The 14,125-nt window shown below is 44.3% G+C and overlaps 1 protein-coding gene across 1 annotated transcript in view; it reads left to right on the forward strand.

Annotated features, from left to right (window-relative positions):
* NID1 (nidogen 1) overlaps window positions 1-14,125 on the forward strand; it is an 89,972-nt gene that overhangs the window by 15,845 nt on the left and 60,002 nt on the right. The window contains exons 2-5 of the mRNA XM_054501877.2: window positions 152-451; window positions 3,891-4,117; window positions 7,599-7,981; window positions 11,324-11,473. Of these exons, the coding sequence (XP_054357852.1) occupies window positions 152-451; window positions 3,891-4,117; window positions 7,599-7,981; window positions 11,324-11,473 (1,060 nt within the window). The remainder of the gene's footprint in view (window positions 1-151; window positions 452-3,890; window positions 4,118-7,598; window positions 7,982-11,323; window positions 11,474-14,125) is intronic.

Raw genomic sequence — 14,125 nt, forward strand, 5'->3', positions numbered from 1 at the left:
GTCTGCAGTTCAGGCTCGTATCTTTCTCAGATTCTGTTGTATTTTACATAGCATGGGTACTGGTGACAGTATTCTGGGAGTGGGTGGTCAGTTTTACTGAGAAAGGACCCGTTTCTGCATATTCCTTTTAACCACACTTGGTTTTGTACAGGTCACCACAAATGGCATCATTGCTACGAGTGAACCCCCGGCCAAAGAATCCCATCCCGGGCTCTTCCCACCAACATTTGGTGCAGTCGCCCCTTTCCTGGCGGACTTGGACACGACCGATGGCCTGGGGAAGGTTTATTATCGAGAAGACTTATCCCCCTCCATCACTCAGCGAGCAGCAGAGTGTGTCCACAGAGGGTTCCCGGAGATCTCTTTCCAACCTAGTAGCGCAGTGGTTGTCACTTGGGAATCCATGGCCCCCTACCAAGGGCCCAGCAGGGACCCGGACCAGGAAGGCAAGGTAAGCACTCCTCCAGGTCTAAGTGGAGGTAATCAGACACATTGGCTTCATACGCTTTGGTCTCACACTTTGTGCTGCTTTGACATAGGTTTTACACCATTGATAAAGACAGGAAATCCAAAGCGAAATCTAGTAGGCTGGTTATTGCAGGTCCCAAACCTCCAAAAGCTTATCTGCAAGGTTGTATAACTCTATGTTTCAATGATAAGTAGACATAAAGTAAACCAATTCCTGGTAAGACTGCTACGAGGCAAAAATAGGGTTGATAAATGGCATCTCCTGGCTGCTCTTACCTCAGGTGGCAGATAGTGGAAGGATTATTTATTTATTTATTTATTTATTTTTTCTTTTTTTTTGAGATGGAATCTCGCTCTGTCGCCCAGGCTGGAGTTTAGTGGCGCGATCTCGGCTCACTGCAAGCTTCGCCTCCCGGGTTCACACCATTCTCCTGTCTCAGCCTCCCGAGTAGGTGGGACTACAGGCGCCCATCACCACGCCCAGCCAGTTTTTTTTGTATTTTTAGTAGAGACAGGGTTTCACCATGTTAGCCAGGATGGTCTCGATCTCCTGACCTCGTGATCCACCCTTCTCAGCCTCCCAAAGTGCTGGGATTACAGGCGTGAGCCACCATGCCTGGCCTTTTTTTTTTTTTGAGCTGGAGTCTTGCTCTGTTGCCCAGGCTGGAGTGCAGTGGCACAATCTCAGCTCTCTGCAGCCTCCACCTCCCAGGTTCAAGCAATTATTGTGCCTCAGCCTCCCAAGTAGCTGGGATTATAGGCATGGGCCACCACACTGGTTAATTTTTGTATTTTTAGTAGAGACGGGGTTTCACCACATTGGCCAGGCTGGTCTCCAATTGCTGACCTCAAATGATCCACCCACCTCAGCCTCCCGAAGTGCTGGGATTACAGGTGTGCGCCACCGAGCCCAGCTGGAAGGATAGTTTCTGATTAGAGAAATTATTAATATGAAACGATAGGTTAAAATAACAAAGTACTCCTGAGGGATGCAAAGATAGAAAGGTAAAGCCCAGACTCTAGTTGGGGAGACAAGAATCATTTGGACCATGCGAGTGGTTCAAAACCCAAGTATTGTCATAACCCAGGGTTGGCCTCTCCGTGGGCGCAGTCATCAGGGAGGGCTGGAAGGACCAGGCTGTAGAGCACGGACTTGCCCTTGAAGGAAGCAGCGTCTTTGAGTAGGTCAGGAACTCGTTGCTAGACCTGAAGTGACTTTTTAGGACAGGCCTCGATTTTCCCTTGGAAAAATAATCTCTCTCTACCATAACTTCACCTTTACAGGAAAATGAGGAAGAGAGAAACTTGAAGGGTCCCAAAGCACTTCATATAAATGGGAGGTATTTCGGGCTGGTGGTTCCTAAAGTGTGTACCGCAAAACACCAGTCCTACAAGATAGTCCTTGAGGAAAAGGCCTTCTAGTTTGGTAAATGCTAAAACTATATCTCCCTCTCGGTGATTCACCCTGTTCACCCTGAAAAGTCCTGCAGTCAGGAAACTTGTAACTTGCCTAATACTGTTTTTTTTGTTTTTGTTTTTGTTTTTTTTGAGACAGAGTCTTGCTCTGTTGCCCAGGCTGGAGTGCAGTGGTGCCATTTTGGCTCACTGCAATCTCCACCTCCTGGGTTCAAGCAGTTCTCCTGCCTCAGCCTCCCAGGTAGCTGGGACTAAGGCCGTGAGCCACCATTCCAGCCTTGCTGAATATTGTCTAACTGAGCGGTCTCCAAACCTGTGACCATACCTCTTCCCTTCCCCAGCTCCAAAAAGGATGCATTACATCCCACAGAGCACACTTTGGGAAAGTCTGTTAGGGGCCTGCATGACACATTTTGCTTGCCAACTGTTATCTGTCTGAGTGCCAAACTTGAAAACAGCTTAAATGTTAAATGTCTCAGCTGCCTCCCTTTCACTTGGGTGATAAATGCCTAACCCATTGGTATGCAGCCCTTGCTTGCCTCTTGGGCCTAATCTGTTCCACCTCTGCATACCCTTTGCAGCCGCTGTACCAAATTACATGTAATTCCCTGACCTTGCCCTTGCTCTTTTTTTTATCTGCAGTATCTTGCACAGGCTGTCCTCTCTGCTTGGGGCGTCCTCTCCCTGACCCCCCTACAGGTGGCAGCTTCCTCCTGCTTGTTCATTCAGACTGGGCCCTCCCGTGAGGCCTTGACCAACCACAGTCTCCTGGCATGGGATGCACTCCCACCCCTCCTGGCATGGGATGCTTCCTCTTACGGCTCCTGCAGCGCTTTGCAAATGTTTCAATTACAGAATCCAACCTCAGGTTTTGCAATGTTTTGTTCACATGTCAGCCTTCCCAAAGTGCTGGGATTACAGGCATGAGCCACTGCGCCCCGCATGTGCCTGCTCTTTCATACGTGACCTCATGTAGTCTTCCTCATTTCTGGGAGGGTGGTGGTTTTATCTCCATTTTACAGATGCAAACTTCGAGGCTTAGGGAACTCAAATACTTTCTCTGTGTCTGCTCTTTCTTTCTTTTCTTTTTCTTTCTTTTTTTTTTTTTTTGAGATGAAGTTTCACTCTTGTTGCCCAGGCTGGAGAGCAATGGCACAATCTCAGCTCACCGCAACCTCCACCTCCCGGGTTCAAGCGATTCTCCTGCCTCAGCCTCCCGAGTAGCTGGGATTACAGGCACGCGCCACCATGCCCGTTTAATTTTTTGTATCTTTAGTAGAGATAGGGTTTCACCATGTTACCCAGGCTGGTCTTGAACTCCTGACCTCATGATCTGCCTGCCTCGGCCTCCCAAAGTGCTGGGATTACAGGCATGAGCCACCGTGCCCGGCATGTGCCTGCTCTTTCATACGTGACCTTGTGTAGTCTTCCTCATTTCTGTGAAGGAGGTGGTTTTATCTCCATTTTACAGATGCAAACATCGAGGCTTAGGGAACTCAAGTATCAAGCCCAAGGTCACATCATAATGAGTAGAGCAAAGATTTGGATCCAGGTCTGTTTTCTCCCAAATCTCATGTTTTGTTTTGTTTTTCTACTGTATGGTGCTTGGGTTCAATAAATGTTTGTTAAATGATGAATGTGGTTGAATATGTTAACAGCCATGGAAACAAATTCTGTGAGTAAGAATTTCCTAAATTGCGTGAGATTTTAGGCCACCATCTGGAGGTACCATCTGTATAATTTTTGGTTAACCTTAGGGCCACAGTTATGCAGAAGATATTTACGAATTAATCAGAAAATGTCATGTTGACGTAGCCTTAGGGATATTTCAGTGGAACTATCCCGGAATCCTTGGTTCTTGCTACAAAAGTCCTTCTTTTAGAATAAGGTGAGAATATTGCCATTGCTTTACAGCACTGTACGCTTTATGGATAGTCTGGCGAATAACACATTTTAAGATCTATAGATATTTTTCCGAGTAACTGAATTTTAACTCATCTTCACAGAGAAACACGTTCCAGGCTGTTCTAGCCTCCTCTGATTCCAGCTCCTATGCCATTTTCCTTTATCCTGAAGATGGTCTGCAGTTCCATACGACATTCTCAAAGAAGGAAAACAACCAAGTTCCTGCCGTGGTTGCGTTCAGTCAAGGTTCAGTGGGATTCTTATGGAAGAGCAACGGAGCTTATAATGTATTTGCTAATGACAGAGAATCAATTGAAAATTTGGCCAAGTATGCTTTCTTTGTTCTTCAGTAGATTCTCCTCTTAATATTTTTTAATGTGGATAATGTAATGTGTATTATAGATCATTACCTAAAAATGTTCCTATGGATTTAAGTTTTGCATATAGTTTTTATATTATGAAATACTCTTTTTCTGATGAACTTAAGGAAATGTATTTTTAGAATGAACAGATATCCTATTTTTTAGATATCATCCTCATTTAAAATAGTTTTTTTTTGTTTATTTGTTTGTTTGTTTGTTTGTTTTTGAGACAGAGCCTTACTCTGTTGCCCAGGCTGGAAGGCTGGAGTGCAATGGCACAATCTCGACTCACTGCAACCTCTGCTTCCCAGGTTCAAGTGATTCTCTTGCCTCAGCTTCCCAAGTAGCTGGGATTACAGGTGTGTGCCACCATGCCCAGCTAATTTTTGTATTTTTAGTAGAGACGGGGTTTCACCATGTTGGCCAGGATGGTCTCGAACTCCCGCCCTCAGGCGATCTGCCCACCTCAGCCTCCCAAAGTGCTGGGATTTACAGGCATGAAGTGCCGCGCCCAGCCTTAAAACAGTTTTTACCATTTTGTCTATAAACACAGTTAGAAATAAGGGTTATTCAAACCTATCTCCTTCTTTGATCTCAAGGCTGAGAAAACCTTTTCCTTCACATTGACTAGGGGGAAAATTCTTTTTTTTTTTTTTTTTTTGAGATGGAGTCTGGCTCTGTCTCCCAGGCTGGAGTGCAGTGGCACGATCTCAGCTCACTGCAAGCTCCGCCTCCCGGGTTCACGCCATTCTCCTGCCTCAGCCTCCTGAGTAGCTGGGAATACAGGTGCCTGCCAATGCGCCCGGCTAATTTTTTTTGTATTTTTAGTAGAGACGGGGTTTCACCGTGGTCTCGATCTCCTGACCTCGTGATCCACCCGCCTCGGCCTCCCAAAGTGCTGGGATTACAGGCGTGAGCCACCGCGCCCGGCCGGAAAATTCTTACAACAGAAGTAGTGCTCTCAGGTTATGTTGTAGAATTTGACAAAAGAGGGAAAAGCCCAAATTGGTTTTTGAAAATTAAAACCTTTCCTCTCCCATTATTCTTTAAAAACCAAGAGTGAATCCCCTAAACCACCTTTTAATTTTATATCATCAAATCTAGCTTGAATTCCTCTGCCCTTCACTTAGTGGTGTGCTGGTAAATGCTTAACAACAACTGGTTTTATGAGGGCGGAGGAGCCCTGATTTATAGCATTTGCCTATTTCTGTGATGTAAACACTCCTACGATGGCCAATTTCAAGTTATTAACGTCACGTCACTCAATGAAGAGTTCAGAAAACATGCACCATTATATATATTCTCACCATAAAGATACAATAGGTTTAATATATATAATTTCAAGAGCATGGATAGCAGTAAAAGAATTAGAATATGATGAGTTTTGAATATTTTTTCCTTTTAAAAAATATAACTTGTTTAATTGGAAGTTCGTGTAATTTAATTGTTTAGAATGGCTGTGTTTAATAACTGGCTTGAAAAATTCCTAAAATTTTAACAGCCAGCTCTCACAAGCTAGTACATATAAGCTCCACACACCACTGTCTTTACTTGAATCCCAGGCAGACAAATTGATTAGATGTCCTATTTATGCAGGACTTTTGTGATTTATCATCCCCACCCCACCCCATTGTTTTGCTCAGTATTTTCCACTGAGTAATGTATGTCCCCTCTGTCCATCGTATAATATAATCATTTCATGTAATTTCTGATAGGAGCACTTCCAATCACAGACACAGAAGAATGGTAAAAATGGTGGAGGAAGAAGTAGAGATTAGGGATATGCTACTATATTTTATAATTATAAAATGCTTTTGGATTTTGTATCTCATTTGCTTTTCACCATATCCTTTAAGCACCAAAGGTAAACTGAGACTAGTCCAAGATCCCACAGCCAATGGAGTTGGGATTTCTTTTTTTGTTGTTTTTGTTGTTGTTTTGAGATGGAGTCTTGCTGTGTCGCCCAGGCTGGAGTGCAGTGGCACGATCTTGTCTCACTGCAAGCTCTGCCTCCTGGGTTCATGCCATTCTCCTGCTGCAGCGTCCTGAGCAGCTGGGACTACAGGTGCCCACCACCACGCCCAGCTAATTTTTTGTATTTTTAGTAGAGACGGGGTTTCACCATGTTAGCCAGGATGGTCTCGATCTCCTGACCTCATGATCTGCCCGCCTCGGCCCCCCAAAGTGCTGGGATTACAGGGGTGAGCCACTGCACCCGGCCCTGGAGTTGGGATTTCTAAAAAACCATGTCTGCAATGGTTTCACTCACACTTCTGAAACCAAATGGGTGGGGTTTTTTCCCCCCACACCAACCAATTCTCTGCACACCAGCCGGGTGTCCTACACTTCAGTTCAATTCTAGCACTGGCGTTAAGTGCAGACCCCACAGATTAAGGGCTCAGTCCCATAGGACTGCCCCCACTTCAGATCCCAGTGCCAAGTCCTGTGTTTCCACCTGTACTTCTGACCAACCAGCTATAAATGGAGGGTTTCCATGACATGCTCCTCAGATTTGATAATTTGCTAGAATGGCTCACATAACACAGAAAAATGCTTTACTATTACCAGTTCATTCTAAAGGATACAACTCAGGATGGACCAAATGGAAGAGAGACATAGGACAAGGTATGGGGAAGGGGGCAGGGTTTCCATGCCGTCTCTGAGTACACCAGCCTTCCAGCACCTTGATGTGTTCAACCCAGAAGCTCTCTGAACCCCATCATTTTAGGGTTTTTATGGTGGTGTTATTTCATAGGCTTGGTTGATTAAATCACTGATCATTGATGATTGACTCACTCACCAGCCCATCTCCCCTCCCTGGAGGCAGTGGGGAAAGCTGGACATTCCAACCCTCTAATCATGCCTTGGTCTTTCTGGCCACCAGCCCCCATCCTGAAACTGTCTAGGAGCTCCCAGCCATCAGTCGACTCATTAGCCTACAAAAGACACTCTTATCACTACAGAAATTCCAAAGGTTGTAGGAGCTCTTGTTTCAGAATGTGAGGACAGAGACCAAACATGTATTTTCAATTGTATCATACCATGCCATGGAAAGAGATAGTGGAGAGTGTGAATGACTTCAGTCCTAAAGCCACTGTCAGTCCTATGAGCCACCTTAGCTCATAAGGTAGAGCATGTAACCAGCAATTAGGATGAGTAAGCTGAATTTTAAGTCCTGATAGTGTCCCTGGAGCACACCTCTGGAATGGCTGGAACTGAGCTTGTGCTAGTATTGTGCCCATTTGGACACAGTCTCACCAGACAGCCCTAGACTGTCTCAGCCACATGATGCTCAGACGTGACGGCCAGTGCCCTTCCACTCTCCAGTCCTAGCTGCAGGTGATGGCTTGCAGACCAACACAGATCCCCAGGGCTCCCTCTGCTTGGGTAGTGGTGGCTGTTGGTGGGTTGCTGGCCTGTTTCTAAGAAGCCTGTCCTTCCTCCTAGGAGTAGTAACTCTGGGCAGCAGGGTGTCTGGGTGTTTGAGATTGGGAGTCCAGCCACCACCAATGGCGTGGTGCCTGCGGACGTGATCCTCGGAACTGAAGATGGGGCAGAGTATGATGATGAGGATGAAGATTATGACCTGGCGACGACTCGTCTGGGCCTGGAGGATGTGGGCACCACGCCCTTCTCCTACAAGGCTCTGAGAAGGGGAGGTGCTGACACATACAGCGTGCCCAGCGTCCTCTCCCCGCGCCGGGCAGCTACTGAAAGGCCCCTTGGACCTCCCACAGAGAGAACCAGGTCTTTCCAGTTGGCAGTGGAGACTTTTCACCAGCAGCACCCTCAGGTCATAGATGTGGATGAAGTTGAGGAAACAGGAGTTGGTAAGACCATTTAAATTGCAGTTGGTAATGGTCTTGTGTGGGCTTCCAGACAGGCGTACTGCTGGGGAGATGTCAGTTGTGAGCATTACGTGGTGGTTTGTAAGGATAAGAGCTTGGGAAAGTAGAGGCTGAACTCTCACCGCCGTGGAGCCTTGGTGTTATATGCCCAGTGGCTTCAGAGATGCTCAGTGATCTTTTGGGATTAGGATCGTAGTTTTGGAGACTGCTGAGTGTGTCTTCTTTCAAGTTTCCTAGTATTCCATTCTGTCTGTTCTAAAGAGAAAACGTCTGTTAGAATTATTTTGAAAGTCAGATTTTCTTGTGATTTCTTAGATCAGAAATGTATTCATCCACCTGAAAAAACATTTTAGAAGTTCTTTTGGCTGTCTATGAAGCTTATCTTTGACATTTATTTCCTCTTGGTTTTGGAATTAGAATTGTTGATTATTTTTCTTCCCAGGTCGCGTCAGTTTCAGAGTTGGTTTGTGAAGATAAAAAAATATATATATAAGTAGATACTCTTTAAAAAAAAATAGGGCCGGGGGTGGTGGCTCACATCTGTAATCCCAGCACTATGGGAGGCTGAGGCAGGCGGATCACAAGCTCAAGATATTGAGACCATCCTGGCCAACATGGTGAAACCCCATCTCTACTAAAAATACAAAAATTAGCTGGGCTTGGTGACACACGCCTGTAGTCCTAGCTACTTGGGAGGCTGAGGCAGGAGAATTGCTTGAACCTGGGAGGCAGAGGTTGCAGTGAGCCGAGATCATGCCACTGCACTCCAGCCTGGCAACAGAGTGAGTCTCTGTCTCGAAAAAAAAAAAAAAGTTTTACAGTACATTTTCTGGTCAGCTATGTTATAGCAGATTTTTGCTACGTTTTGAGGGAAAATAGAACTCCTGGATGCTTTCATTTGTCTTATAAAAGATGTTCTGGCCGAGCACAGTGGCTCATGCCTGTAATCCCAGCACTTTGGGAGGCCAAGGTGGGTGCATCACCTGAGGTCAGGAGTTGGAGACCAGCCTGGACAACATGGTGAAATACTGCCTCTACTAAAAATGCAAAACATTAGCTGGGCGAGGTGGTGGGTGTCTGTAATCCCAGCCAATCTGGAGGCTGAGGCCAGAGAATCGCTCGAACCTGGGAGGTGGAGGTTGCAGTGAGCCGAGATCGCACCATTGCACTCCAGCCTGGTTGACAAGAGCAAGACTCTGTCTCAGGAAAAAAAAAAAAAAAAAAAAAAGATGTTCCAACTAAACTGTCCTTCATTATTTTTTTTTCACATTAGTTTGATATGGAATCCACTAAGACTCATATAAATGGGATAGTCCAAGCCTTTAGATAAGCTTATTGCGGCTGTCTGCTGCTTTTCTACTAAGGAATGATCATAAAACCCTTAGAAAAGTCTGGCCCATTCCACACTGTTCACACATTTTTATTTGCCCTTACTTGTTCTGATTTATCTCACAGCAGTAGCCATACACGCTTGTTCTCACGAGTATCCCAAACCATGGACGAGATGGGGTGCTTACTGGCTGGCGTGCTCGCTTACTTCTGAGGCACGGAAATGGAGAAGCTGCCATTTGGTGGCAGGACAAGGACAGGGACCCATGTCTTAGGGTTCTTCTACTGCACCCTGGGTTCCTGGGGTGATGCTCACATTGCTCAGCACATGCCACTCTGCCGTGGATTTTGGAGTCATCTCCCCCAGATGTGTTGGGTGTGTTTCCTTGCAGATGTTGGGTTTTGAGTCCCATCCTGTCTCCACCCTTTCTAGGTATCTCTGAAATTCTCATTTGTGGAGCCATCACATTTGAATGAGACCATATCCAGCCCAACAACTTGGGGCCGTGTATTACTTAAGACTGAAAAAAGCCTAGATTTGAACGCAGATTGTGTCTAAAACAGATGTTTTCCTGTCCCTCTACCCCAGTTATTTCCCTATGTTTATGAGAAAGGTCAGTCTTCTGTGGCCAGTAGTGCATTCCTGGTGTTATTTGAATAGTTCACATATACACAGGCCATAATGACCCCTGAGAGCTCTGCCCACAGCTGGAGTTTAAGTAATCAGTAGCATCACGTGTTCAGTTCGGGGCTCAAGTGTGCTCAGCTCCAAACGCTGTCTTTATAAAGCCAGAAATTTCCTTCCGAGTATGTAGGACTCAATAGAGTCTACCTGGGTTTAAACTTTGCTTTTCTCTTCACTCGTAACAGTCAATTATGAATGGGATCATTATCCTCTCTGAAAGTTTACCCCTCTTGTGCTTTTGAATTTCATTCCAAATTAATTTGCTCTGGATTATTAAATATAATGAGCTAGTGCATGATTCTAATAAAATGAACTTGGAATGTGGAAATTTAAAATAGGGAGACATGCTTTTTCTTTCTTGGGTCAAAGGCTTTTTAGCCCAGGTGTGACTAGGGCATTATTTTTGTTCAGCTTTTGAGTATAAGTGCTTCCAAATTATTCCTCAGGGAAAAGTGTATGTTGGGGGGTGGTGGGGGGTGATTTAAAATTAAAAAGAATATAAGCCAGGCACAATGGCACCCGCCTGCAGTCCCAGCTACTTGGGAGGCAGAGGAAGGAGGATAAAATATATGTACATATTTTAAGGTTGTTAAAATGGCAAATTTTATGTTATATATATTTTACCACAATAAAAAAGTAAAAAAATTATATCATAATTATATGTAGCATATATTGTATTATATAACATATAAATATATTTTATCTGTTATAATGTAATATAATGTAATATATTGTATTTTATATAATGTAATATAATGTAAATATATATTATATATTTACATATATGTATATGTACATATTTACATATATGATATATATTTACATTTTATATATTTACATATATGTAATATATTTATGTTATATATGACCTATATAACCTAGGTAATATATATTATATATGTTTCAATACGTATATTTTTTAAGAGTCCCCCGAAACATGCAGCTCGTTCTTCTCACTAGTTTAGATGGACATCATCCTAAGATTGCTATTGGATAGCACTAATCTAATATTGATGCCAAGTACACTAGATTCTAGCAGTTTTCAATAATTAATAATCACCTCGTGATTTCTCAACTCCTTTTAGACCTATTTGCCTCAGTGATGTGAGTTTCACCATGTTGCCCAGGCTCACGTAACTATTTAAGTGGCTACCTGTACGGGATTGTAATCTTCTGTAGTGAGCCTGGTCCCTTGAATTGCCCATGAAGGTGTGAGTCCCTGCAGTGCTTGAGGGTGCCTAGATGAGAGAGCCCACCGGGCTAGAGCTGCGTGAAATGCTTACAGGTGTGCAATTGTTTTCTTGGACCAGTTTTCAGCTATAACACGGATTCCCGCCAGACGTGTGCCAACAACAGACACCAGTGCTCGGTGCACGCAGAGTGCAGGGACTACGCCACGGGCTTCTGCTGCAGCTGTGTCGCTGGCTATACGGGCAATGGCAGGCAATGTGTTGCAGAAGGTAATTTGCTTTTCTATGTTCATTTCATGTGGGAGAAGGAGGAACGGAGTTTTTGTTTTGGTGCTCGTTTTCCATGTTGCTTTACCCACATCTCCGGAGGTGTGTAGAGTTTTTCTTATGGCAGCCATACGTGGTCTCTCTTTCCTCATTTTTTCTCATATTCTCTACAGGCATCCCCCAGGAAGGCCCGTTTTTCAAATATGGCAAAGTCTTTCTTTCCTGTGCTATTTCTCCATCTCAGGGGACAGTCACTGGGAGCCCATCTTCACAACTGCATGGTGTGTGGCCACAAAGGCCGTGGTGTTAAAATTATGCAGCCTGGACAAAGAATTGTTTATGCCCCTCACTTTCCTCCACTTCTTTGAAATCTCTTTCATGTATTTTTTTCTTAGAGTCTCTCTAATTTTATGTGGTGTTGCTCACAGACCTATCTTTTTTTTTTTCTTGAGACAGAGTCTTACTCTGTCACCCAGGCTAGAGTGCAGTGGCGTGACCTTGGCTCACTGCAGCCTTCATCTCCCAGGTTCAAGTGATTCTCCTGCCTCAGCCTCCTGAGTAGCTGGAATTACAGGTGTGGGCCACCACACCCAGCTAATTTTTGTATTTTTCATAGAGATGAGGTTTCTCCATGTTGGCCAGACTGGTCTCGAACTCCTGACCTCAAATAATCTGCCTGCCTCGACCTCCCAAAATGTTGGGATTACAGGCGTGAGCCAGCGCGCCCGGCCAGACCTATCTTAATGGTTGTTAAGCCCCAGCAGGGCCACAGAAGGCTGGCTTAGACCAAAGTCTGTGGCAGGTAAAGTTTATCCCATCATCCTCTCCCTCCTGTCTCTCTTTCCTGGTGCTCCTGAAGTCATAGCATGCTTACAATTGAGCATCAGAGATGCACCATGGTTAATGCTGGGGTGCCAATCCCATTGTGTGGCCAAATGGATTCGGCTGTGGGCCAATGTCCATTCTAAACTCTGCCCTCAAAAGGATCAACTGGTTTGGAGGCTTGCAGATGGTCAGGAGAATCCTTTCTGTGCAAATCTGGGGGTCCTGGTAACGTTCACTCAGTGCACCGTCTGGGAGGCTGGAATTTGTCTTAATTCCAGAATTAACACAAAAATGGCAAAACCCCACCATGTTAAATGTTCCTCCCTTCAGATGCGGTCTTAGTCACTTTTCTGATGCCTCTAACAGAACACCTGAAGCTAAGTAATTTATAAAGAAAAAAAATTTATTTCTTACAGTGATGGAGGCTGAGAAGTCCAAGATCAGGGAGCCATATTTGGTGTTGGCCTTGTTTCTTGTGGGGGCTCTCTGCAGAGATGGTACAGGAGGCTGAGCATCCTAGCTCGGGTCTCTCTTCCTCTTCCTGTAAAGCCGTCAGTCCCATTCCCGTGATAACGCATTCATCCATTAATCCATGACTGCATTAATTCATTCTTCAGGGCAGAGCCCTCATGACCCAATCAGCTCTGAAAGGCCCCATTTCTAAATGCTATCACATTGGGGATTAAGTTTCAATATGAGTTTTGGAGGGGATATTCAAGCCATAGCAGAAGCCAACAAATTATCTCACTTGTCATGGGTCATTTTCCTTGTGTGTTTAATGTGGAACTTCAATTGCTTTGCAAAATTTGACTAAATAAAAGTCAACTGGAAGAATGGTTTCTGCTTTTCAGACCCCCTACCTGCCATAGTTACAGTTAAATTCATTATCATTTTAAGTTGCTAAAAACAAAAAATCATTTCCTTCTGTGTCCCCATTAGATAAAGTGAGGTTTTAAAAAAATACTACCTTCAGCAATGGAAGAAAATTGAGTATGCTTTACTTATTAATTTTAGGGGATGTTTTTAACTTCTAAACTGTTTTTGAATTTCTTTTAAATCCCATCACCCCAGGGGTGGTGTGCCTTTGCTTCTTTGTTTCAGGCTTGGCTTTTGTATCTTCTCCACCCCAGGAGAAGCTTCCAAAATCCACAATAAAAACTTATTCTTAAAGAGCAACCTCTTAGCCTTTTCTACCCCAAATATCAGAGCTTGAAATGCTGAACAGTTTGTGTTTGGCAGCCAGCTCAGATATGACAAACTGTTCAGTCACATATTTTGACATTATATACACACCCTGGAATAGATTTGTGGTTTAAATATTTGTTGGATTCTTGCTACTTAAAAAAAAAAATGTTTCTAGCTCAAAGTTTGGTGGAAAAATTTTTGTTTGGTTTCTTAACTTGGCTTTCTTGCTTGTTTTCCTGATTGTTCTTGGGATACCTTTTTGCGCTGTTGGCCAGCTAACTTCACAGCGTTCCCCAGAGTAATGACACAACATGCGTGCAGAATGACTCTGTTGGATATGCCCTGATCAGAGAATGTGTTGAGCCATTTGGGCATATGGAACCCAACGAAAGGTCATCAGAATGCAGCTGATCCCCAGGTGCCAGCCCCTGCCTAGGGCTATTCAACAGCATTCACTGAGAACTTACTACATAAAGAAAACCCTGCCGAGAACCTGTGAGGGGCCATGTGTAAAAGTCCTGACTCTATGATGATCATAATCTAGGAACAGAAATAAGATATGTACAATCAATAACTGAAAGTAATACCACATCAAACCTAAACAAGGCAATGTAACCTTTGTTTTCCCTCTTCCTTCAGTTTTTG

This window comes from Pongo pygmaeus, chromosome 1, assembly GCF_028885625.2.
Source record: "Pongo pygmaeus isolate AG05252 chromosome 1, NHGRI_mPonPyg2-v2.0_pri, whole genome shotgun sequence".
In the NCBI taxonomy this organism is placed as follows: Eukaryota; Metazoa; Chordata; class Mammalia; order Primates; family Hominidae; genus Pongo; species Pongo pygmaeus.